Below are 24,269 nucleotides of genomic sequence, written 5' to 3' on the forward strand. Positions count from 1 at the left end.
CTGTCTCTGCGGACTCCTGGTCCTACTGGCAAGGAGCCCCGTCCTGGGCAGGCTGCGGGTGCCCTCGCTGCTCCCTCGTGCTGACAAATGCAGCTGGGACCCGTTCCTGATGCTCCATCAGCTGCGCGGGGCTGCACATGAGGCAGTGGCTGGGACAGACTCGGACAGCAGGAGCTGGGCTTCCTGCTGGGTTGTTTGGTTGTTTTTTGATGAAAACATCTTACATCAAGCAGCCCTAAAATGGCCCGTGCTTTAAAACCACTTGCTTGCCTTAGAACAGCCAGTGGGGAATTTTTGAAACAGAAAAATTGTTCCATTTGCTAAACAGACAATGAGTTGGCATAAAGATGTTTTGGCAGGGGATTCCTACCCAGGGCCCCAACACTCCCTGTCCACTTCTCCCTGCATCAGAGTTTGGGCTGCACCAACCTCCATGGCTGCTCCAGGATGGGCCAGTGGAAGGAGATGCTCTGGATGCTGGATTATTTCAGGAACTGGGGATGGGCTTCTCAGCAGCACAGCTCAACCCCTTTCCAGCTGCGACGAGCCCGGTCGCAGTCCCAGCTCCTGTCGCCTCCATCCCTGTCTTCTAGCGGGGCTCAGCTCAGCAGCTGGATGAGCAACGTGGGTGCTGAGCCCTGACACAGCCGGGCTGGTCCTGCACGTGCATCCCCGGGCACACGTGCTGTGCCTCTGCATTGCACCAGGGGCTCAGGATCTGTCTGCTGAACCGCCCTGTGATTGACAATATCTTACAGCATGCAACTTATCCCAGTCAAAGAGCAGGAACAGGATGAGAGCCACCGGGACAGCAGCTTTCCCCAGGTCTCCAGCTGCTCATGCACTACTGACACAAAGCGGCTGCAGCCCATGGCCAGAGAGTGACGTCTGCCATACAAACTCCAGGATAAAGGACTCCTGGCTGGGAGGAGCTGAGTGGGATGGTGAGTCTGAGACAGCAGGGCCTGGTAATTAATTGTTTATTATGCAAGTCCTTTAAATTTAGTTTTGTTTCTCCAGTTTGCTTAGAGAGGTTTTGCAGCTCCTTCCAGGATGGCCTGAGTAAAACTCCCGGCTCCACCTGGAGCTCATGGCTGCTCTCAGTCCTGAGCCCGCTCTGGTATCCATGGCAGAGATCCCCCTCACCCGAGGATCAGAGAAGCGGAGAATGGGCTCTCATATCTTGCTGCTCCCCTCTCACTCCTCCCAGCCTGAACCCCTGCAAGAGCACCACAAGGTACTTCGAGGTGCAGCATTTAACAGGAGTGCAGCGCACAGCCGGGCTGGGAGGGGGTGCAGCAGTGTGCCAGCCATGCCAACCCTCCGCAGGCGGCTTCGGGGGAGAGGGGTGGGTGAGCATTTTGGGTTGTGCAGACACCAGCTTCACACGGAAAACATCCGTACTGTCAGGAAAAGTATGGAGAGGACCAACGAGGCTGGCAGTGCATGTTGTTAACGTGTACTGCTGTGCTGGCAAAGTCATCCCATTGGCCCACGTACCCATCTCTGCTCCAAGAGGGACGCTGGGTGCTGGCCCCCACCCGTCTGCGCCCACCCTGTCTGTGGGGCAGCTCCCGGCTGCCCCCGCCGCTCACCCATCCCTGCCCAGGGAGCAGCAGCGAAGGGGCCCAGCGTGTCACTTCCAGCAGGTCCCATCGGTAGCGCCGTCATCGACACAGTGGGCGAGGAGCATCCAGCACAGAGCAGTCCCTTGGATGCTGGAGCCACCGGAACTCGGCTGTTTGCTGACAGGTTGCCTGTTTCTGCTGCTGAAGCTGGTGTCTCGGCACCTCCTGCATCTCGCACGGCTGGAGCAAACGGCGCGGCGGGCAGCTGGGAGCGGTGCCGGGAGCCGCTCTGCCCTCCGGCTGTGCCAGGCTCTGGTGGCTCGGCTCGCCCGGCAGCCACAGACCATAGCCAGGTCGCGCTGCCCGAGGAACGCCAGCCAGCTCGGGAGTTTGCTCCTTACCCCAAATTGCTGCCACCTTCCACCATGGAGGGGGCGAGCAGCGCCCCGCGTGCCTCTCGTCCTGTCCTCGCTGGAGCAGAGCGACCGCAGGGCAGGACGCGCAGCAGAGGATGCCAGGACCGCGGGGGACGGGGCCCTGGGGACGAGGGGGTAGCGTTCTCCAGGACATCATGGGGAGGGCAACGCTTTATAAAGGATGGCGAGACTCTTCCCAACTTCTGCCTTACAGGAGCTCTCTCACGGACTCCGATGCAGCCTGAGAAAGAGCTTCTTCCTAAACTTCTGAAAATGTAAGGAAAATAAAACCTCTCGCAGTTTTACCAGTTCAAAGCATCTCCTGATATTTTTTTTAAGCCAGCTGCGGGATTTTTTTGGTGGCTCGGCTCTGGATTTATGGATGTGTTGGCCAAGAAATGCTCCTGACAGCTGCCAAGGAAATGCCCAGTGCAGAAAGTTGGTCCTAAATCAGCACTTTCAGCTGGTTAATTACACCGCGAGTCAGGCCAGAGACAATTATAGATCTTAAACACAAGACTCGGATGTTGCAAGCAGCCCTGCGTAGGTGGATCCCCGCGCCTCTGAGGGCCTCTCTGCGGCTCATGTATTTGAGAAGGCTGTGCTACACTGAGTACATTTCAATTCTAAATTTATCATATAGATGTGTCTACTGAAGTGTGCCTTTAACCTCTCCAAATTCTTCCTCTGGGAAGTCCCCACAGAGGCTCAGTTCAAGTTTTGAAATTCTTGTTTTGATGTTTTCTCTTTAGCAAAACCTGCATGGTTTTACTTAATGATGGAAAATATTTTTTTTTTTGCTTGGAACAAATCAAACTTTTTTCCCTAAGAAAGCAAACCCTGCAGCACTGGGCTGGGACACCAGAGCTGCTGGGACGGTGCCACGGTGCTCATTCCAGTTTGTAATCATTTAATACAAGGGCTAATGAAAAAAGAAAACACTGAAATGCTGGTGTTTTGACAGCATCCATCCCCGGAAAAAATTACAGCGCCAAAAGGAAACTTCAGAAATACAAGGAGCCAGGAAAAACAACAAACCAAAGCCCTTGAGCTGCTGCTCCAGCCGAGCTGTAGGGGCTCACCCCGGTGTCCGACCCACAGAGGGGCTGGGAGCAGGGTGGGACGTGGCTCCAGTAGGGACAACGCCGCTCCCCAACACTGCCGTTTGTTTTCTCCAGCTTCAACAAGGATCTTCTGCTGGTTCAGGGTTTGAAGCATTTTATACTGAAGCAGCAAGTCTGGAGTCCAAGCGGTGCCAGACAAATCCTGTCGCGAGATTTCGTACCAGCTCCACGGTACCCATGGCACCACCTGTGGCCATGGCTGGATCCTTGGGACAATCGGCACAGAGGATGGCTGGGGCTTTGCAACACCCCGGCAGCAGTTAAAGAAGGAAAAGAGAGGCACACTAGGATTTGTGTTTGGTTTACTTCATGGAAACTTTATAAACATTTAAAGTAATCTATGCTTTTCCATGACAAACCAGCTCCGACGGCTGACGCCCGGGGCCCTGGCCATGGGTCAAACCTATGTTCCCGGCAGTGTCACTCCTGTGGTGCTGGCAGCAGGGACTACGGCCCCAGCGCCGGCCCCAGCCTCCACTGCGCACATGGAGGAGGGAAAACACGCACGGACAGACGTGATAAAAGGACACAATGAGATACACTTCTAATAAGCTGCTTCCCTCCAATGATTGCAATGCCAGTCTTGAAAACTTAAACTCCCTTCGACTCCTTTTGTCCCACGGACCCCAGATCTGCCCCGCAGGGTCCACACCAGGCACTGCAGGCAGCCAGCTCCACTGCCAGGCTCTCCCAGCCAGCCGGGATACTCAGAGCAGCCCTCTCCCACCCCGACTCACTGGCTCACAGCTCTGTCTCACCTGGTCCCTTAGATACCTGGTCAGAAAAACACCGTGTGCTTGGCTTTGGCGCTGCACAGAGCACCCAGCTGCTCCCAGGAGGGTGCAGTGGGAAGGGCTCGCCTTAGCTTCCAACAGCCCTGAGATGCCGGGGTGTGCGATACAGCCTGGGCACAGCTATCACTGTGTTTTTAAAGCCACTTTGATGTGCCACTGCTGGATGCGGGAGCACAGGAGGGAGCAGCGGGGACACCGACAGCGCCCGGGGGAGCAGGAGCACCATTGGCACAACACGTGTGCATCCAGTGAACACCAGGATTACATTCAGCAGTAGAGCAGCCAGGCGCTAAGCGCATGCACAGGGCATCCCGCTGGCAAACGCATGCCAGGCAGGGCACAAAGCATGATCGAGAGGATGGAGCACCCACGAAGCAGCTAACAGGGATGTTTGGCCCCTGGTTTAGGAATGCTCCCAGCACCCAAGGAAAATAATTCACAACAGGGAAGCTGCCTTTGAGCCGGTGAGGAGAAGCAGGGAAGCTGCTCATTGTCTATTTACAGGTAAATGCTACAGATCAGGACCTGAGGCCTGGGGTCAGCTGGAACCACGAATAAGCCTCTGCGATTAATAGGGGTAGTCCTGCCTAGGAGAAACCCTTCCAGACCAAAGGGCATCATCTACGCAGTCACTGCTGAGGAAAAGAGACCAGACATCTCTTGGATTGGACATTACTGTAACAAGCTAACAAGAAACTAGGTGCGCCTTAGAAAACCAGTAGGCTCTGACCCTTATCCAGTGAGTTTCAGATCCTCACCATCTCTGTGCCGGCCCACCAGAATAACCCCAGGGACAGAGGCTTTTTGGTGGGCCCAGCGGAAGTGGATTTGGTGAGAGAGCGGCTCACATGGTGGAGGAGAAGGAGGACTGCCCGCTGCCTCCTTCTCCCAGCAGCGCTCTTGGAGGCCACTGACCCAATGGACGCTGCCCAGAAAGCTGCCCCGCAGGCAGGGAATGCAGCCCTGCTCATGCTCAGGCATAGCGGCCTCTCCCAGCATGGTCTCCCAGGACAGAGGCAGCTGATACCTGGGAGGAGATGGAAAGATGTCCTGCAGAGAGAAGCACAATGGTCCCTCCAGTTCCTGCCCTGCCTGCCTTAGCACAAGCAGCGCTTCCAGTAACAGACACTGCTCTCCTACACACACACACTGTAGCTTACCGAGCGAGGGAAATATAAAGGAAGGATCCACCTATGGCAAGGGGGAACCAACTCAAACTCCAGTCACTCCACCCCTGCACCTGAGCACGGGGAGTCAGCCCCTTGTGTTCAGCTCCAATGTTTGTCCAAGGTCACCTTTGCCAAGGTGCATTTCCCAGTAGGCAAGTGGGTAAATGACCACTCCAGATCTCCATTGTCCCTTCTGCAGCCAGTCGGTGCTCGCCCAGCCCTGGAACACTGCCAGTCGCCTGCAAGGGCATGTGGGAGCGTCCTCCACAGCCTGCGCGGAGAGGAGAGATGAAGGATGGGGCACAGTTCAAAACAAATGTGTGGGTAAGGTCTTTTCTCCATCTTTATCTCCCTCTCTTCTAATTTCTTGAGCCACTTATGTCAGCATGCTCTGAAATCATCGTCTGGAAAGATAGCTGCTCTCCAGGAGCACTGGATCTGGGAAAGTCTTCACTGTGACATGTCCGTCTCACAGGTACAGAAAATCTCCTGGGTCTCACTGGGCTAAGGACCTTACAAAGCCTGTGAGAAGAAAACAAGCACGTGCTTTGCTCCAATGTAAACTCATTGGCGACGGCAAAATCACAACCAGAGCAAGTCCAGGTCTCGGCACTTGCGTTTATTCCAAGGCTCAGGAACAGCAGAGCTGGCTGATTCATTGCCCCCTGCCACACCACCACCCCAACAAAGAGAGTCACCCACCTTCAGCCACTATCTCTCCTTCTGCAGGGTCTCCTACAGGGAGGATGTTTCTCCTGAGATTCCCATTGCCCCTGCTGGACTCCACACCCCGTAAGTGCTGGATTTACGTTGCGTGTGTGCTTTTGGTTTACTATTTCGTTTACTGTCACAAACACATACCTTTAGCCTCAGCTCTCATCCCCGGGGCCCCTGCCTTGTGGCGAGGAAGAACTACAGATAAGGAAGCAGAAGAAAACAGAGAGAGAAATTAACACAGCAAGTAAGCTCAAAGGCAGATCCACAGCCTGAACTGAGGGTTGGGTAACAGGGCAGGGATATATTTTTCAGTTTAAGAGGTGAACTCACTGTCAGCACCAGCAGACAACATGCAAACCTGCTCACACTTCTGGCAGAGGCTGCAACGCTTAGAAGCGGGAAGCTGCCGCCATTTGAGCAGATGTTAATACAAACAAAATCTGCTGTCACAAACCACAAAGCTTCCAATCCAGCACCCTGCATCCCAGTCCGGCCCAGAGGCTCCAATGCCCGAGCTTTCCGTCCATCACACTGTACCTCTCTGTGGGGCAGTTATGCCCATCCGTACACAATGTGTGCAAGAACATCCTTTCTCTGGTCTCGCATCTCACATCGTCAGCTGCAATCTACCCAGCTCTCATCTCCTCATGTCCCATGATCTTTATCTCTGCTCTTCGCAAAGGCTGAGAAGTACAGTCTGTGCTATGCTGACTTAGATCCACACACATGATAAAGGGAATCCACAGACATGTTTATTACTTAGCAGATTTACAGCTAACTTATAAAGTCCGCAGCTGGATTCATGATTATGCTTTGTACTCTTTGTTTAATTTTAGCCTTTCAGCTAAGGCCCACCTTCTGCCCAGAGTGGGAGAGGCAGGAAAGGTCGAGGCTGGGGCTTCCCGCAAGCCTCGCTCAGCTCCAGAGGGAGCACCCCAGGCAGCAGGGCTGCTCTCAGGACCATGCCAGCCTCCCAGTGCCAGGCTTACCTGCTTGTTCTTCGGGAAGCTGTCTCAAAGAACTTTGTCCTAGAGGCCACCCTGCAAAGAGAACAAGGGAGGTCATGCCAGTTATCTGATAAGGCAATTTTTTAATTAGAGCTCATCTGTACCAGGGACAAGAATGGTAGCATTAGCAGACACCAAAGATGATCACCTTCAAGCGGTGTTTTTTCTGCCGAGGCTCTTGCCCACTCCCATTTCCCTCCACAGCCCCAGCCAGGCAGCGCCTGATTCCTCTGAGCTGGGCTGCCTCTGTCTGTGCTGATGATCCCACGTCCTATTTATGCTTTGCCTCTCCCAAAATTCCCAATGTGACACCAGCTCCTGCTCCTGCCACCTGGGCTGATCTTACCCCCCCCACACACACAATCCCAAGCTCCCCAGTGCCAGCAGCTCCCTGGGTACCGCGTGCCTGCCAAGAACTGCTGACTTACACAGATGAAGGCATCTCTTCCGCTGTTCCCGCTATCAGGTCCAGCCTCTGCTCCAGCCTCGGAAGGACAGGAGTCCTGCACGGTGGGTCTGGAGGTCTTACAGGGGGACGCGTTATCACGGGCTTATCTCCATGGGATCGTGGCTTAGGGATGCCATCGTATTCACCTGCAAGGTTGAGGATGATAAACACTGAGCAAGACACTTTGGTGGAGGAGTAGGTGATCGTGAAGAGGCATCAAAGAGTTAGTGGGCTTAGCTCTGTCTGTCTGCCCCAACATCCTCTCTTTGACAGCAGCCAAGAGCCAGAATTCAAGGAAAGAGAACCAGAAAAAGGCAGCTCCCACCTGCCTGTCCCAGCATAACCGCCCAGAATAGGGGGCTGGTGCTGACCCTGGGATGACAAACTCACTGTAGTGGCTGATGGCAAGGATGATATTGAATGATAAGGTTTTTTACACAAAACATGTGCAGTGCTGCTCTTCAAAAGTGAGTGGAACAGCACAAACCCCTGCAGCCTGGGGCTGCTGCTTCTCCGATCTCACAGTGGCCCTGCCTGTCCTCTCATCGGCTTTCCGCTCTGCCTGCAAGAGCTCCTGCCTTGGCTGTTTCTCTTCTCCAACATCCATCCAGTATCGCTTGTCTCTCAACCCTTGAAGAGTTTCAATGCTAAGTGGATAAGGGATAAGTGCCAGGCTTTATTCAACACCCCTGGGAGCCCCACACCTTCCCCAGTGCCCAGGCCTCCAGGGCACCTTCCCACAGGACAGCAATCCCGGTAATATTCCTGTCTGGCTGTTTATAAGGCTAAAAACCACCCTAAGGGCTGGCATCTGCCCTTCTGATTTAGACATTTCCACTGCTAGAGAGCCCTCTTTCTGGATAGAAACAAGTCTGAGGTGTTTTTCTATTTGCTACGATAATTAACGGCTGCAGTTACCTAACCAAGGCTTTGCCAGGCCCTTCATTACCGACCTGTTACACCCTGGTGTGCCGGTTGAGCCACCAGGACCAAACCAACTCCTCCACATTTGCATTTGCAAACTTTGCTCCTAGTTTTTCTCCCGAGCGCTCACTATAACACCTGCATTTCTCAGTAATGTGCCTGTTTTCCACCTCTCAGACTCCACTACTTCTCGGTTCCTCCAGTGTTTCAAGTCAATCCCCACACTGCACACATTACAAGCTCCGTGCAGCGTTCGAGCACTGATGTGCCAGTGTCAGCACAGGTGTAACATCACTTTACTGCTCCTTCAGTGCTCTGTAGATGCGCTGAAGGGCCACCACCGCTGGTTTTACTCCACAGTGGCTGCGGGATGTGCTGCCAACACACTGTGTGCGATAATGCAACACCACAGCACGTGGAAGGAGCTGATGCACAAGCCAGCTTTCAGAGCTACCTTCCTCTTCCAAAAGCAGATTTCCACCTTCCACTTAGGTGACACATTTACATTAAGCCAGCAGTGACCACCCAATTCACCCAGTGGGTGAACCCGATGTCTGTGCTACCTGGCCAGGCTGCTCTCCTCTCTGCACACGGGAGCTGTTTGCCATGAGTCAGCCCAGTTTTTATGTTGTAGACATGCGGCTGTGAAGCTGTCAGGGTGCGACAGCATCTGAAGAGCCCTGGGAAGTATGTGGGAAAGGCTGGTGCATCGCATACAGCAATATGTCTTTTATTATGGCCATCGTCTCAAGTGTTTTATGGAACTCAGCACCAAATCCCTGCTGTCCCAGCAGTGCCATCCTGCTAAGGGCTCCCTGGCCTCACAGGGAGGCTGCCACAGACTCAGAAACACCTTCTCTGATTTGGACAAGCCAACCCGGGTCTGCACGCAGACTAATTATTGCTACCTGTAATAAATTTCTGTATAAAGCTTATTAGAATACAGACAATAATCATTGTTCACATTTAACAGAAAGAGATGAACTGTTGCAATGAATATTCCCAGTAAAGCCTATGTAGGCCAGAAGCTGCAGCACCAGAGGCCTGACAGGTAAAACCATCATAAATTAAAATGGGAAAGTGACTTTTGCCCTTTTCCTCACATCTGCAGAGGAAAGCGCTGACAATGAGAGTGCTTACGGATGGTCAGAATGGACATCAACTGCTCTGGGGTTAAAGATCTTTATATCGCTACTGAGCCTGACTGTTACGAGTCCATTGAGCTGGGCTGAGCTCAGCACAGGCAGAGGCTCAGTTGCTGCACAGAAAGCCGGCTTCGTCTGACAGCAGTGGCATCTGCCTGGTGCAGCAGAAGATGGGTGACACCGGCACCGACACCGGCATCTGCACCAGCACCAGCACCACTCCAAAACCCCACAGCAGCTACACCCACAGTGAGCTACAGACCCAAAGCACCCCCTGTCTGAAATGAAACAGGGCAACAGCCATCCTGGTGCAGGGCAGGACTGGCCTGGGCGCTTTGAGTTTTCTCCAGCAGCACAGCAATCCTTCCACTCTGCTTCACATGGGACCCCAGCACGAGCCACAGCCCCAGGTGCAGGCTCACCCTCTCTGCTGTAGATCCCCAGCCGGGGAGCCGGTCTCCTGGCCTGGAGCGTGGAGTTCCTCAGGGCAGGGCTGGCCACCATCCCATTGGCAGCCTTGTTGGCCGGCTTCACTCCTCCGTCCTGCAGCCTGGACACCAGCTTCCCCACCTCTGCCTCGGTGCGCGCGTCGGGCCGGCTGTCAGTGGGGGGACGCCCTGGCTCGTCCCCTGGTCGGGGTGCGGGCATACGGCTGCGGTGCAGAGGCTTGGGGACCTCCGTGCCGATGCTGCCACTGCCGTTGGGTGTCTGGCCATGCCGGTCTGCCGTGGAGCCAAGGGAAAGAGATGCATGGGTTAGGAGGCAGCGCAGAGGGGGGGTGAGCTCTCCCCTGGAGCTGCACAGCTCCAGCAGAACCGCACGACAAGCACACTTGCGGCACGCAGCAGGGATTGACAGCCCCTCACTCGGAGTACAACACAGTGCGTGGCTCACGTGAACACTGAGGAAGAAAGAAAACTGAAACAATGCCGAATATGGAGGTGTTCCAGGCCAGGTTGGATGAGGCTTTGAGCCCCCTGACCCAGTGCGGCTTGTCTGCACATGACAGGGGGCAGGAACTGGATGGGCTTTGAGGTCCCTTTCAACCCAAACCATTCCAGGATTCTATGACAGAATTACACTCAGGGGCTTCTTTTAAATTTCCAGTACTGTGGCTCAAGAGAAGCTGTGCACCATGCCTTTATATTCCTCCAAAAATCATTCCTTTCATCTCTCTTGCTGTGCTTGAGGCCCACGCAGAGCATGCAGAAGCCCTGCTACGAATCCGACTGCACCCTGCAGCCTTGGCGCAGTCAAACGCTGGTGCTTCTGCTCCTGGCTGCGAGAAACATTTAAACACAAAGACACTGGAAACTGCCCGCACAGGCTTGTGATTTTAAGGAACAATTTGAATTAATCATATTTTACCAGTGCCAAAAAGTACATTTCCAGTACTGAAACACCATCAAAGCCGTAACAGAGAAAGACTTTCCATCTCTTCACGTGGTGATGTGATGTGATCTAGGCCAGAGCTTGCAATGACAATCAGAGCAGACTGAGTGCAGATGGAAGCATGATTTTAAGTGACATGATAATAAAGTATTACATTACAATCAAAGGAGTTTAACAGCAAAGCTGTACTTGGTTGACAAAACACTGTCACTGGACTGTGCGTGACAAAGGGCTTCTTTGTCCTCACCCACCCTGGGTATGAAACCGCCAGCAGCTGAGCCTCCCACAGCCCCCTCAGGACAGGACTGCAGCAGACGCAGCCCACCCCAGTCTGCGCTCACTCACACCCATCCCACCTGCTCTTCTCCTCTGTTTATTGGCATCGCTTCACAATTTTGACTGTGAAGCAGCAAAACTTTTCCCGTTTTTTCCTGGTGGATGCTGCAGGCAGCAGCAAAACCAAAACCTCACTAGTCTGAGTTGTGAGATGATGGAACCTATGGGAGTATTTGTTTGCTATTCTTTCTTACCGAACAATAGAACTCACTGACCTCCACTTTCTTCCACAGAAGCACCGAAGAAGACAGGTCTTTCCCTCAGAGGACGTTTGGAAATGGTGATGGGTTTGTGGCGCCGGGCAGCCACCCTGGGAGGTGGCACTGGTGGAGCGGTGGTGTCTTCTGGGGGCCCAGAGTAGATCTGCAACGGCAGAGATGTTTAGATGGCCCAGCCTGACACGGAGGGGCTGCTGCCTCTCCTCCAGCTGAAGGTCTCCCCACCCAGCACTGAGGAGGACAGTGGCCACATACAACACCTTCTCCATGGCCCTCCTGCCCGGCCTCTGGCAGCGCATGCTTCAAACCCTCCCCGGGCAGGTGCCACGCTGGTGTGCCAGGCTCCCCTCTGAAGACAGCATGTCAAAGCTGGAAGCCAAGTCCCTTGGCTCGGGAAGGGGTTTGGCATCTGAGCCGTGCCAGGAGCGCAGACCCAAGCTGGCACTCGTGTCTTTGCCAAGGGTTGCCCTGCTGCTCTCCAGCAGACACAGAATCTGTTTGGGGTCCAGTTCGCCTCTGACTGAGCCAGGAGGGCTGGAAAAGCCAAGGCTGCTCCAAACCATCCCAACCAGCACACGAGATGCTCGCAGGACTGTGGCAGTCGTTTGCTCCAGCCCGGGGCCCCAGCTCCTCCAGCCTCTCTGGAGAGGGACAGAGGGTGCGCGCCAGCTGCTTTCACAGGTTGGCAGCACCCAGAAGAGTGCAGCGGGACTGGAGAGGGGCTGATGCTCTAGTTAGGGCTCTGCAGACGTGTCCTGCCATGGGCTTTCCTACAGACAGACTGCCTGCCCCACACCTTATACACCCACCACAGCAACCACAGCTCTCAGCTAATGAACACAGCAAAACCACAAAAGCAGACAAAACGTGGAGAATCACCAAGTTCTCCGCAGCAACAAGGCAACATGATCTCCAGAAAGCACGCAGACAAACCACTGCATCATTTCAGATTTATTGCTAAAAGTCCTTCAGCTCTTGCTTTTCACTACAAAATTATCTTGGATGAAATACTGGCATGAAAACAATGCTGCTATGGAGTTTTATCTCCTTTCTTCCCTGGTCATATGGCATCTATTTGGTTTGGTTTAATTTAGAGATTTTAATTTACGTCAGTGCTTTTATTTATGAGCTGGACTTAAGCTTCATGGCAGTCCTGGAGATCAGAAACACCACCTTAAGGATCAAACCTAGCTCCTCCCGTGGTTTTCCCATGGATATTAGAGGAATTTATACAAGTCTTGAAAGAGTGATTTACTACGGATGAGGTGGCACAAGTTGCCAAGACCCGAGGCTACACTGCCCATGCTGGGAGAAGACGGAGCTGGTCCCTTCCCGGCTGTCGTCAGGAGATGGCTCAAGCCCGGAGGACAAGAGCTGGCACCAGATGCACCAATGAGCGGGGCCACTGCTACATCACTGCTCATTTGGGTACGGAAGAGCAATTCTATCCTGTCACCCATAAAAGTTCAAAATAAAGAAACGTAATATTTTTGTAGTTCAATCTAACAGCAAATTATTTCTTCTCCAGCCAGAGAGCCGTTCTGGAAAATGGAGGTGTGGGATGAGAGAGAAAAAAACGGCCTGGTTTCACTCTTCCCAATCCTGAAAGCAGGCTGGGCTCCCATGGCTCCTGCGCTGGGCAGCGCAGGGCAGGGAGGGACCGGAGCTGTGCTCAGCCTCTGCCCAGGTGATCCCTCGGCACCAACGCCATGTGCTGGTTCTTGGGCTTTGCTCCTGTCTCTGCCCAAAGAGAGGAGGAACACAAGGGCAGAGACCCCGGTGAGCTCCAAACCCTGTTCCGGTCAGTTCAGCTGCTTTTCTGTTGCTGTTTGGGAGCTGCTGATGCTCAATATGCCCTGTGCAGGGGCTGGACACTTCCTCCACTCCAGAATACAAAGTCCAGGGTGTCCCCCTTGCCTGGATTCAGAGGAATTTGCTGTGACATGAACAGCCTGTGATTTAAAAGCAGCAAACTCCTCTTTTTAAGATGTGGGTGCAGTCTCTGCTTTGCTTCTGCCTTCAAAATGAAAATCCAAGTCAAACAACTTGAAGGCACAAAGGTATTGACAGACCCTCATATTGAGAGGGTTCCTACAGTGAAGATGTTTCCAGAGCAATCAACTTATTTAATTTAACCACGGCACTCAAATATAAGCTGTGGAAACAGTAATTATCCACAAAGACTTCATGAACAGTTATTTTTAACTTAGAGTCCTCACATACCTCGTACAAATGACCCCGTCCCCTCCTCCAGACTCATTTGCAGTGTTTGCTCGTGTGTGAGCTGAAGGTACTTTCAGAGCTGACACTGAGCTTATGAGCTTCATCTAATAAATGTTACTAACTTAACCTTATTGCTGAAGAAATTAAAAGCAAGCAAAGAGATGTCTCGCTTAATTAAAGGTTTAACTCCAGCTCTCAGAAGCCGCTGTGTAAGTGGCACTGACTCAGCCTGCACCTCAGGCTGTGCACGAGGAGAGGGCAGACGCCAGCACTTGAGCGCTGGGTGAGGATCCCAACACACAAACGAGTCCCTGTTTCGCTGCAGGAAGAGACCTACTCTTAGCAGAGACCTACAAAGGAACTGTCTCGTGATTTTCATGAGCTTCTCGCACGGACACTCAGAAGTCCCTTTGAGCTCTTCCATCCTGCCTCAGCCCTCAGTGCCACAGCCAACTCCCACGCCACCCATCTGGTCTCCATCTGTTTGCTCTGACTCCACATCTACTTTTGCAATAACCTTGCTCCATCAGCTTTGGCCTCCTCTTCCTTTCCCAAATGGAGAGCTCCACTTCCACACATGTGCTGCCCCGTCTGCTGGAGCGCTCCTCCATCCTCCCCACAGCAAACAGCATCCTTTTGAGGATGGCTTCAAACTGCTCCTGTCTCTAAGACATAACAGCTGTGTAGACACTGTGATGTGAAGAATTATGGAACCCTGAGGGACCAAACTCACTCCTTCAAACCCAGTGCTGGTATCAGCAAAGCAATCCATCCCCTGATACACTGATTGGAATGTAAGTGCTGTTCAAGTTTTTAAATGCTAACGTAGAGCTCTATCACTCTCCACCCCCCCTTACCCCCCCCCCCGGAAACCCTCAGTCATTCTATCAGACATCACGATAAAGATGCTAGTACAGAACACATGGGACATTCTGCTTCCACCAGCTGACAAAATGCCACACAACAAAACCCTGTTGCCTACACTTGACTCCTCAGCACCATCGCAGCAGATCTCAACTGAGTATCAGGAAACGCCTCAGACAAAAATACCCAGCAAAGATCATACAGACAGCAAACATGGCTGGAGCCCTCAGCACAGTGCCCTGCCCTGCAGAGAGCCCTGCCCTGGAGACTGCTCCGTACCTCCAGCCCCGGCAGAGCTCCCTTCCCGAGCTGCCTGTCTCACCCTCACACTCAGCTGAATGGAGTACACGCACAGCTCGATCATCCTCATCAGCCTTTCCATACTGTCTGCACTGGGTTTCCTTCCCATATCCATAGTCGTATGGCATCCCATCTGGTGCCTGCTGAAACTAGTTATGCTCTGGTCCAGCTCCTGCCTTCAGCCAAGGAAAGCACAAAGTCCTGCAATGTCCAGGCACAGAACGGGATTTGTTCAATACAGATTCCTCGTAAAAAAGCAAAGTGAAAGTCCCTAGACTGAGGCTTTCCTTCAGAACTAACAAAAGGCAGCACAGAGGAACAGATCTGCCACACTGTTTCCTTCCACAGCATCTCAGAGCCGTATATTACATACAACAGCCCAGCCTCTACGGAGGCTCCAGGAAAAGGAGCCAGAGCTCTACAGCATTGCCACAGCAACAGCACGCAGGAACACGATGGAGTAGCCAGAAGCCATGCAGAGGCTCCCGGGGCTGCCGCCTGTACCTTCCCAAAGTGCTCGATGAGGATCTCGACAACTATGTTCTGGAACTTGATGTTCATCATCGCTGCCACGGTGTCCTCCTGTGCCCGCATGAGAGTGGGGCCAAAGATCACCCCCATGTTCGACGGGGACATTAGGTTCTCTCGGCTGTGCTCACATACGCTGTGGAGAGGAGGAAAGGAGAGCACAGGGTTTGGGTTGGTTTGTTTTTTTCCAAACAGATCTTACTTCAAGCAATAAAAAGTATACAGTAAGAATCAGTTACTCAATTTGCTTCTTTTTGTTTCAGCAGAATTTGTTTCCCAGCCCTCGCGGAGATAAAACACCTCAAGCTGTGGCACGCATACTTGGCCAGGACAACTGCTTGGGAGAGCAATGCGTGGACAGCATTTTTGTTTGATCCCTTCCCACTTCTTGCTCCTCACGCATCTCTTTAACGAAAAGTCATCCGCGCAGCACATACACAAAAGGGATTGTTTAAATCGGAATAGCTTACTTATCCAGAACTGACTTTGTGCTTTAATTTCTCCTCTCTCTGAAGGAGGAGGACAGAATGTAGGGAGGTTTTCAATAAACCCCTACAGTGTCTTCTTTGTCAAAGAGCCCCTGTGTTCAGAGAAGAGAGCGCTATGCCCAGCAGCCGTGCAGCTCGGGAGGAGCGCGCCAGCCTGCAGAGAAGCACCACTGCTGGCGGGAGCGCTGCCTGCCTTGGTGGGCATCGCCGGCTTCCAGAAGTGGAGCATGGAAGAGAGACTCATGCTGACATCTAATGAATTCTGGGATCACCCTGTAGCTCTGCTACTGAAAACGGAGAGGAGAGGGAACAGAATTAAGGTAAACACCTCAAGGACTAAGAGCGACCGCAAGTACAGCATTAGCTCTGTCCTGACAACTCAAGTCAGCCCTGCTTAGTTCTGAGACAGCCCTGTTTGGAAAATGGCTTCTCCGAAGGCCTAGAGCGAGCCCTGTCATACAAAGGCCATTGCTTCTGCAAGCCCTGCTCCTTCCTGACCTGCACACAGGTTGCTCCCTCACTTTTGAGCTTCAGCGTGGCTCGGCATGAGCCCCTCTCACTGCTATGCCCCGGCTGCTCCCCGGGGCAGAGAGGGCAGAATTTCCACACTGAGCCTTCGCATTTGGAAACCACCCATTTCCCAGTGCAGTGCCGGTGCCGCTACCATTGAGCAGCAGGATTGCAGTGGCTCACTGGAGGAAACCTGAGGAAGCTCTGCTCTGTGCCACTGAGCATCCAGCACACCTGCCTGAGAGCAGAGACCAACACGCTCAGGCCTTCATGCTGCTCTAAGCGCTCAGCACAGGGAAATCCCAGAGCTGGAGCTAAAACCAAAACATGCTCCACATTCAGCCTGCGGGAACAGGTTCTGCAGCCATTCCCAAACCCCAGAACTGAATTTCTTGTCAACGGGAGTCAGAGGCAATGGTTTATAGCTCCGCCATTAGAGGGTTTTTTCATTTTAAGATTATTTTCTGCTTGCTGCTTGTCAGAAAGAGGATGAAAGCAGCAGCTGGAAAAGGAAGCACCACTGAATGAAGCAGCAGCCAGAATAATGGCACCATATGTGCAGCCCAAACGCAAATTCCTAGGGAGACTGTGGTGGGTACGCTTTTGAAAACCTGCCACAAAAAAAAGGGCTTGTTCTGCTGATTCCATGATCCCCCTCACACTGGTGTGAGAGAACAACGTCTACTTACTTGACGAGGTGTTGTATGAGGAGCTCTAACATCTCTCTGTTCTTGTCAGGCAGTTTATAGACCAGTGTGTGAATGGCTCCCAGCCTGTAATCCAGGTTCTCAGATTCTGGAAAGAAGCAACCCAAAGAAAAGTTTGTGCCCACTGCTTTCAAAGTAAATACATCAGAGGAAGATAAAGCCAAAGAAAATCTGTGGGAGCTGTTCCTCCTGTTGCATGCGATGTTTGGCCAAACCCAGACAAGATGGAGGCAGGAGGAAAGGGCAATTACATAGCAACAGGGTTAACATTGTGAGAAAGAAAATGAAGTGGAAAGAGGGAGAAATTGAGCTTGAACGGGAGCTCAGGGTTGCACTCTGTCTCTGTGCTCAGCTGGGGAAGCAGCCTGGGCAAGGCTGGTTGCTCCTCTTTGCCCCCTCGGCCCTGCACCCAGGGGAACACATGGCCAGGTATTAGTCCAGAGAGCTGCAAAACCAAACAACGTGGCAATATGTGCCGCAGGATAAAAGATGGAGTCCTTGACCCAAAGAAGTCACCCTTAGAACATAAATAACCAAGAAACAATAAAATACTTGTTGTTGAAAGAATAGTGTGGGATGTTGGTAGCTGGGAAGTGGAATGATGTAGGTTCCTGAGAGAGGACAGGGAGGGATTATGGTTTCACAGATCCCCAGCCATTGCTGGTTTGACCAGTTCTCAAAGGAATAAATCTTGGGCTGGAGCACAGTCAGCAGGTGGTGGGAAATTTTCCTTTCCAAGAAAGGTTACTAATTCTCCAGAGGCCCAAACTGAGATGTGGGTGCTTTCCCACCCTCCTGTTGACTTCAGGGGGGCGTGGGGTGTGAAGGATGCTTTAACCCCAAGCATTTGAGTGTGCCGTCCATTTCCAAGCACCAGCACTCTCGTGCCGAGGGAGATGACCAGCTCCCCGTATTGCTCTACTCTCCACCTCAGCATGCTGGCTCTCAACGCACCCCGAGGATGTGGCCAGTTCAGAAATATGGCTTATTGGAAAAGACTGGAACCACAGGACAGCCGAAGACTGTGGCAGTTCACCCATCTCACTTGGCTCATTGCCATTAATCCCGGCTGTGGCTCAGTTCTAGGCACTGCAGCAGCAAATGGCTTTTACACACTGGTAGGCACTTTGTATTCAACATCCCAGGACAAATTCCACTCCCTAAAGGGAGCCCCAGTCTATCTGTGTGACATCAGCATATCAAATCCCCTCACAGGTTTAAAAATAAAGGTATTTATACTATTGTGAAACAAGTCTTCTGGGACACCTGTGTAGATTTCAGGTCAGTTGCCATCCCCTGGCTCTCCAGAGAGCATGAGACCCTGACAGAAGGCTGAGTGCTGCAACAGCAAAGGAAAGAAGGGAAGAAACACCACTTCTTCCTTGAAGCACTCAGAAGAGAGGCTTGCTCCTCCTTCCGCAGGGGAAGTAGCCAGACACCCCGGCGTCGGGCTGGCAAAGCTCTGCCAAAGATCCTGGTGTGCCCAGGCTAGGGACCAGCAGCGGTGCGGCTGTGGGACTTACTGGCAGCCAGGACCAGCTCTTTGTGCAGCTTGTACGTCATGACGGGCTCAGAGAGGTTTCTGCAACAACAAGACAGACAAGTGAGCTCTTGGCTGGGCAGTGTGACTGAAGGGGGAACCTCCTTGCCCTCCAGCACCACCGGTTCCCAGTGGCATCTCCCCCCAGCCTGAAGCATTTAAATGGCTTTTCCCATGGGGTGCGGGGTTTCTACAACAGGCATATTTTCCCTAAAACAATATAAAATTAAAAAGTCCATTTCTCCTCCCAAAGCCCATGTCACTTCTTTGCCCTTTGCAGCAGGCAGATGTGAACATCTGGCAACTCACTCCACTTTTCACTCAGATCAGCCCCAGGCTCCTTTGCCCACTCGGGGCGGGTGAGCCCTGCAGCGCTACCTGAGATAAAACTTCAGTGAGCTGGTGATCGTCTTGATGTCCCAGTCGCTGCTTTGGAGATCCACATCCCCTGGACATTTTGGATCTGGAGGAAGAACAAAATGGCTTTAAAAGAAGGTACCATTTTAAGGTTGTTAATAAATCATGGAATTTTCAGATGATTGAGGTTGGAAAAGACCTCTGAGCTCATTCGGCCTAACCATCAGCCCAACCCCACCGTGCCTGCTAAACCATGTCCCAAACTGCCACAGCCACATGGTTTCTGAACACCTCCAGGGACGGGGACTTCCCCACTGCGCTCGGCAGCCTCTGCCAGTGCTTCACCACTCTGTCAGTGAAGGATTTTTTCCTGATATCCAATCTAAACCTCCACTGGCACAAATGGAAGCCCCTTCTGACACGCTCGCATGGAGGGTGTCCTCTTGAGAGAAATGAACCTACACCAGTACATGGAGAAGACGCTGATTCTCACAGCTGGGAGAAACAGAACGACAGCAACAGCATCAGCATTTTGGACAGGCTGAGGAGCAGCACTAACTCAGGACCAGGGAAGGAGCAGAAGGTTACGTTTAGGTAGTGGTGAGAAGTCAAGCAAGGGCATATTCTGCACGGTTTGTTTTTTTTTTTTTTCCCAGCACAGACAGGACTGGCAGCAATGCCACATTTCAACAGCTCCAACACAAGCTTTCTGATATCCAAAGTAATCCAAGCATCCAGCTCAAACATCTCCTTCACAGCCACTCCCTTGAAGGGTGTTCTGGAAACGGTCCCTCTGGCTGCATGGAGAGGAGGGAGCTCAGAGGAGGCTCAGCAGCGCCAACCCTCAGTGAACAACCACAGCGTTTCTGTGGGATGATGAAGCAAAGGATGTGGTTGGAGGACGGGGGCGGCGGTACAGAAGACAAACTGCATGATTTATTTAAAAAAAGAAATAGGACTAAAGAGAAAAGAAACCCCAAACCACTTCTATCTCCCTGCTGCTGCTCAGGCTGAACCCCTCCTGCAGCAGTTATTGCTGCATTGCTGGATTTCCCATTGTGAGCTTGTGCACAGTGGGGTGACAAGTAGTGAGCCAGACCACTGCACATAAATTAAAGAAAAAGCCACTGGCTGGTGGTGTTCTGATGAGAAAACCACAGAGCGACTCACAGGGAGGGTGAGAATCAAGAAGCAGTGACAATCTAGGCTCAGTAATCAGTCACCACGCAAGAGCAGCCGGCGAGCTGGCTGCAGCCGTGGCTCCAGGGGAGCAGGGTACGGCTCTACATCACCACAACCCAGCTGCCTTAGTAAACAATAGTAAACACCATCATAAACAATAGTAAAAAAAAATAGTAAACCTTTGAATGCTCCATTAGTACCAGATGTCTGTACGGGGAGCTGGTGTGAGCCCGAGGGACATCACCATCCACCCAGACCCACTTTCTGCCCTGTGCTCCTCAGGCAGGGATGGTGACAGTGGCCCAGGTTTGGCTATTTGGGGACCAACCCTCCGGGCTGGTAGCCCTGTCCCACGCCTACCCGGGACCATGGCACCATGGCTGCAGCCAGTTCGCAGCCTGGGAATGCTGGAATGGAGCCCACAGACTGCAGGGAGCTGCATAAAGACTACCTATCACCTCACACGTCCCTGTGAAACACAGGGCTGAGTGTACAGAAAGGCTGGCAGCAGAAATGCACACACTGACCAATTCAAGCATACCTTGCATACAGTCCTGGGTGAAATCCTTAAACATGGCTCACTGCCTCCCCATGGAGGCCACCTTCCCAGGACAGCTCTTTGTGCCACTGTACTGAGGAACAGGGTCCCCTGAGCTCATCTGCAGGCTTAGGAGGTGGCCGTGCTGGAGCCCAACAACATCGACCAGTGAGTTCCCCCACAGCCACATGGCAGGGGGCTGCAGGCAGTGGACAAGAGGGCTCAGGCTCACCTCTCCTTGGACTTTGTCCACACTGCAGCAGGAATGTGTCCCCAGCGCCTGACTCCAAAGTGGCTGAACACTCTCAGCGCAAGATGGAGAAGGCTTGTCCCCAGCGTTCAGGGTCTCCGCCTCACTTAAGTCCAAACACCACCACCAAACCCCACAGTTTAAAGGGAGAGGGCTGCAGAAAACAGACCAGAAAAGCAGGGAAGGGGCTTTGGAGGGGCCATGGGGAGCAATGGTCATGCTGGACACTTCCCACTGTGAAACCTCATCCTCCCCATCCATTTTAACTCAAACTCAGGACAATCTCGTCGCACAGAATAATTAATCCTTACCAAAAAAGGCATTCAGCAACTTCTGCACCTGAATATTGCTGCCAACAGTACGGTAGACGCCCTCCGTCGTGATCCCTAAGCAGGAGAAAGCCAAAGAGCGTCAGCCAAGTTTAGTCCAAAAGCCCCATCTAGTGGAAGCCCTCTTCCAGCTGTCGGTGTGCGGGCTCCGCAGGACACCTTGGGCTGTGCTGGGAACTCCGGGATATCCTAGGAACCCCTCCAGGCTGCCCCAGGAACCTCGGGATGCTCCAGGAACCCCCTGCTTGGGCTGCCCTGCAGCAAGGGGCTCTGCTGGCAGAGGGCAAGGGGCTGTGGGCAGTGACACGCGCCAGGGCGGTACCTCCGGATGCCGTGGTGGGCACCTCACCTTTCGTTTCCACTGCGTTGATGCATTTCCGCACAAACTTGAAGCCGACCTCGTTCAGCTCCACTGGAATGAGAGGAGAAGCGTTAGCCACCTGTGCCCCAGCACGCTGCTCCCAGCGGAAAACTGCTAGGGAGGGTTCACACCTGTGTCTGCAACAGGTACCTCCCTCCACAAAAACCCAGCCATTCTTTACATCCTAACAAGGAATCAGTTCCACATGTTCCCTGTTTTCGCTTGAAGCTCTTTGGAGCTGCATCACCCCCTGCCTCCTTCTGCCTTTCATAAGCAAAGCGTCAGTCAGAGCCTGACACATGTAGGTTTGTGTCCAATAAGGAGCTGATCCATCATTCCCAGAGCACTGCAAACCCTGCAGTTAGGGCTCTTCCATGCGGTGGGATCGGGCGATTCCTGCTGATCTACCTGCACTTATAATTAATTTCTCCTACCTGACTGTGCTGGTGGTGATCTGTTTTGATTTTTTTTCTGGGGGGCGGGATGTGGTGAATTGTAGGTTTTTTTTGGGGGAGGGGGGGTTTTATTTAATATGAAATAATATTTCACTTAAAAAAAACAGCCCCCAGGCACATCTGGACCAACTCCAGCCACAGCACAGCCTGTGCTGGCAAATGCTCTGCAACCAGTATGTTTTCATCAAGCAGGTTGTTACAACTCCTCTGCACTGAAAGCAGCGTTGCAGAGCTCAGACACATCTCAGAGCCAACATAGGGTCGCATACAGATGCTGCCAACCACAGATCCACCCAGTACGTGGTACTTGGTGCTATAAAAACACCTGAAGCATTTCTAGCTCTGCTCTATCAAAAACAGAGTGTATTTACTTTTGCGAAACAGAGTCTCATCCTTTCCAGGCATGTAAAGCCAATGCAGCCAAATGACAGGTCTCATGCTTGGACACTGCTACCTCATTAAAGTCAGCCAATTAAAGTGCTGCCAAAAGTAACCTCTATGACACAGAGTGCAGGTTTTCACTCAGCTGATGAGGTCTTGGGACTCCCCGAGGTGCAGGCTCGGCCACCGTGGTTCTGGGCTGTGGAGGAAGGCAAAGGGGCGGCAGCAGCCCTGGGGGTGTGGGGAGGGGAGACACGGGACAAGTGGGGACGGAGCCCTGCAAAATTCAATGCCAGCCCTATGTTCCTATTATAATCTTTGCTATGGGAAATGTCCTCAAACACTCTCACTGCTCTTCTTTCCCATCTGTTATTTTGGGGTCTAGAGGTGAAAATGGAACTCTGCATCCTGCTCATTCTTCCTAAACAAAATCTGCAAGCTGCAGCCGATAACTTTTACCATTGGCACTCATTCTAATCTGGCCTCGGTACCAGACACAGAGATGAAAAGGACAGAGGTGACAGTGCCCGTGAGCAGAGACCGAGGGTGAGCGCATCCACACAGCAACGCTGCCCACGCTCCGGACAGCTTCCACAGCTCAGGGGACAGCAACCAAAAGGACTCACTTTCTTCCTGTTTTGTGATGGGACTGTGGTAGATCTGAAAAAGGGCAGAGGAGAGAGGAGGAAGAAACAAAAACAGAAAGCAATGTGATTCGATATTTATTTTCCAAAGAAAATACAGTGCCTGATAAATCACCCAACAAACATTTTATAATTAAGCGAGATGCCATTATCTACACAATAAAGGAATTCTGCTGAGTTCCTACACTCCACTGGAGCATTGACTTACAGGAAAGGGGCTCCCAGAAACCAAACAGGGAACTTTGTTCTTTTGAGGCCCAGTGAAACTGGGCCAGGACAGCCTGGTACACAGGGGAGGTAGGGTTTTTGTTTCTTTGCTTGCTTTTAAAAATGCAAGTGTCAAGACAGTCCTTCATCCCATACAGAAATAAATTGTGTGGGGTTTTATTAATAATAAACAGCAGATGCCATTCTTGATGGAAAATCAGAAGTCCTTTATGCGTAATGCATCACACAGACCGAGTGTGCCCCAGACCTCCCCTAAGTGATCGGCTGTCCCCCATAAGCACTACTCCGCTCCACACCATCCTGTGTCCTTTCCTGGTTAAAGGAGTAGGAGAAAAGTGCTGCAGAGGGTGCCCGTGTCCCACTTCCTTGCTCCCATGTCCCACTTCCTTGCTCCCATGTCCCACCTCTGCATCAGCATGCACCCCCCCCTGCCGACCTTCTGCACGGCGTGTGCCAAGGGCGAGGCAGCTTCCAGAGGCACCTGGAGCTGCCAGGAAGGGGCTCTCCTGCCCCGCACAGCCCGCTATCCCGTTAGAGGAGACAGGGGAAGTGCAGGAGAGTGGGCTTTGCTGAGACTGCAGGAAATACTGGGAATACCAGTAGCATGGAAAGGCAGGCAAACACTGGTACGGAGTGGCTGTGCCCAAGGGCCAGGCTTCCCAAAAAATGTCTTCCCACAGGCTGGAGAGTTAGCTGGGAGCAAGGGAGACAGAGCATTCCAGTAAGGCCATAGTCTGGCACAACCAGGGAACAAATCAGAGTTTTAAGGGTGAAAACCGAAGCCCAGTGCAAGCCACGCCACCGGCAGCACAGTCCCAAGCCCTGTTTGAGCTAGTGCCTGAGCTGACACCTGAGTTACGGATGAGCGACAGCAGGGAAGCGACAGCTACCAGAGGAGCTGGTGGTGGCTGTGTCCCTGCTGGGCGCAGTGCCCACCAGCAGAAGCCACTGCTTCAGCCACAGAGCCACGACTCTGCAGCTCCGCAACACTCACCGGCTCCTTCCCGTCCATGGCTTCCATCCACAGCCTTCGGTTGGCTTCGGAGAGCGCTTGCAGCGTGATGGTCCCAGATCTGCATGGAGTTCACCCGGGGACAGTTGGGAAAAAGAGGCAAAAGGTTGTTTT

The 24,269-nt window shown here is 52.7% G+C and overlaps 1 protein-coding gene across 2 annotated transcripts in view; it reads right to left on the reverse strand.

Moving 5' to 3' along the window:
- Positions 1-3,474: 3,474 nt before the first annotated feature.
- Positions 3,475-24,269, reverse strand: part of OPHN1 (oligophrenin 1) — a 57,570-nt gene continuing 36,775 nt past the window's right edge. The window contains exons 11-24 of one of the 2 annotated variants that reach the window (XM_054076076.1): positions 24,138-24,216; positions 22,898-22,931; positions 21,424-21,486; positions 21,057-21,131; positions 18,797-18,881; positions 18,402-18,460; positions 16,861-16,966; positions 15,150-15,309; positions 11,256-11,403; positions 9,735-10,034; positions 7,224-7,389; positions 6,778-6,828; positions 5,933-5,983; positions 3,475-5,342 (exon numbers count right to left, since the gene is read on the reverse strand). In XM_054076076.1, coding sequence (XP_053932051.1) covers positions 5,941-5,983; positions 6,778-6,828; positions 7,224-7,389; positions 9,735-10,034; positions 11,256-11,403; positions 15,150-15,309; positions 16,861-16,966; positions 18,402-18,460; positions 18,797-18,881; positions 21,057-21,131; positions 21,424-21,486; positions 22,898-22,931; positions 24,138-24,216 — 1,369 coding nt within the window. In that variant the 3' untranslated portion in view covers positions 3,475-5,342; positions 5,933-5,940. Of the gene's footprint in view, positions 5,594-5,932; positions 5,984-6,777; positions 6,829-7,223; positions 7,390-9,734; positions 10,035-11,255; positions 11,404-15,149; positions 15,310-16,860; positions 16,967-18,401; positions 18,461-18,796; positions 18,882-21,056; positions 21,132-21,423; positions 21,487-22,897; positions 22,932-24,137; positions 24,217-24,269 lie in introns of both variants that reach the window. The other variant, XM_054076075.1, reaches the window with a different exon arrangement.

The sequence above is a fragment of the Cuculus canorus genome, chromosome 10 (genome assembly GCF_017976375.1).
Source record: "Cuculus canorus isolate bCucCan1 chromosome 10, bCucCan1.pri, whole genome shotgun sequence".
NCBI classification, from domain to species: Eukaryota; Metazoa; Chordata; class Aves; order Cuculiformes; family Cuculidae; genus Cuculus; species Cuculus canorus.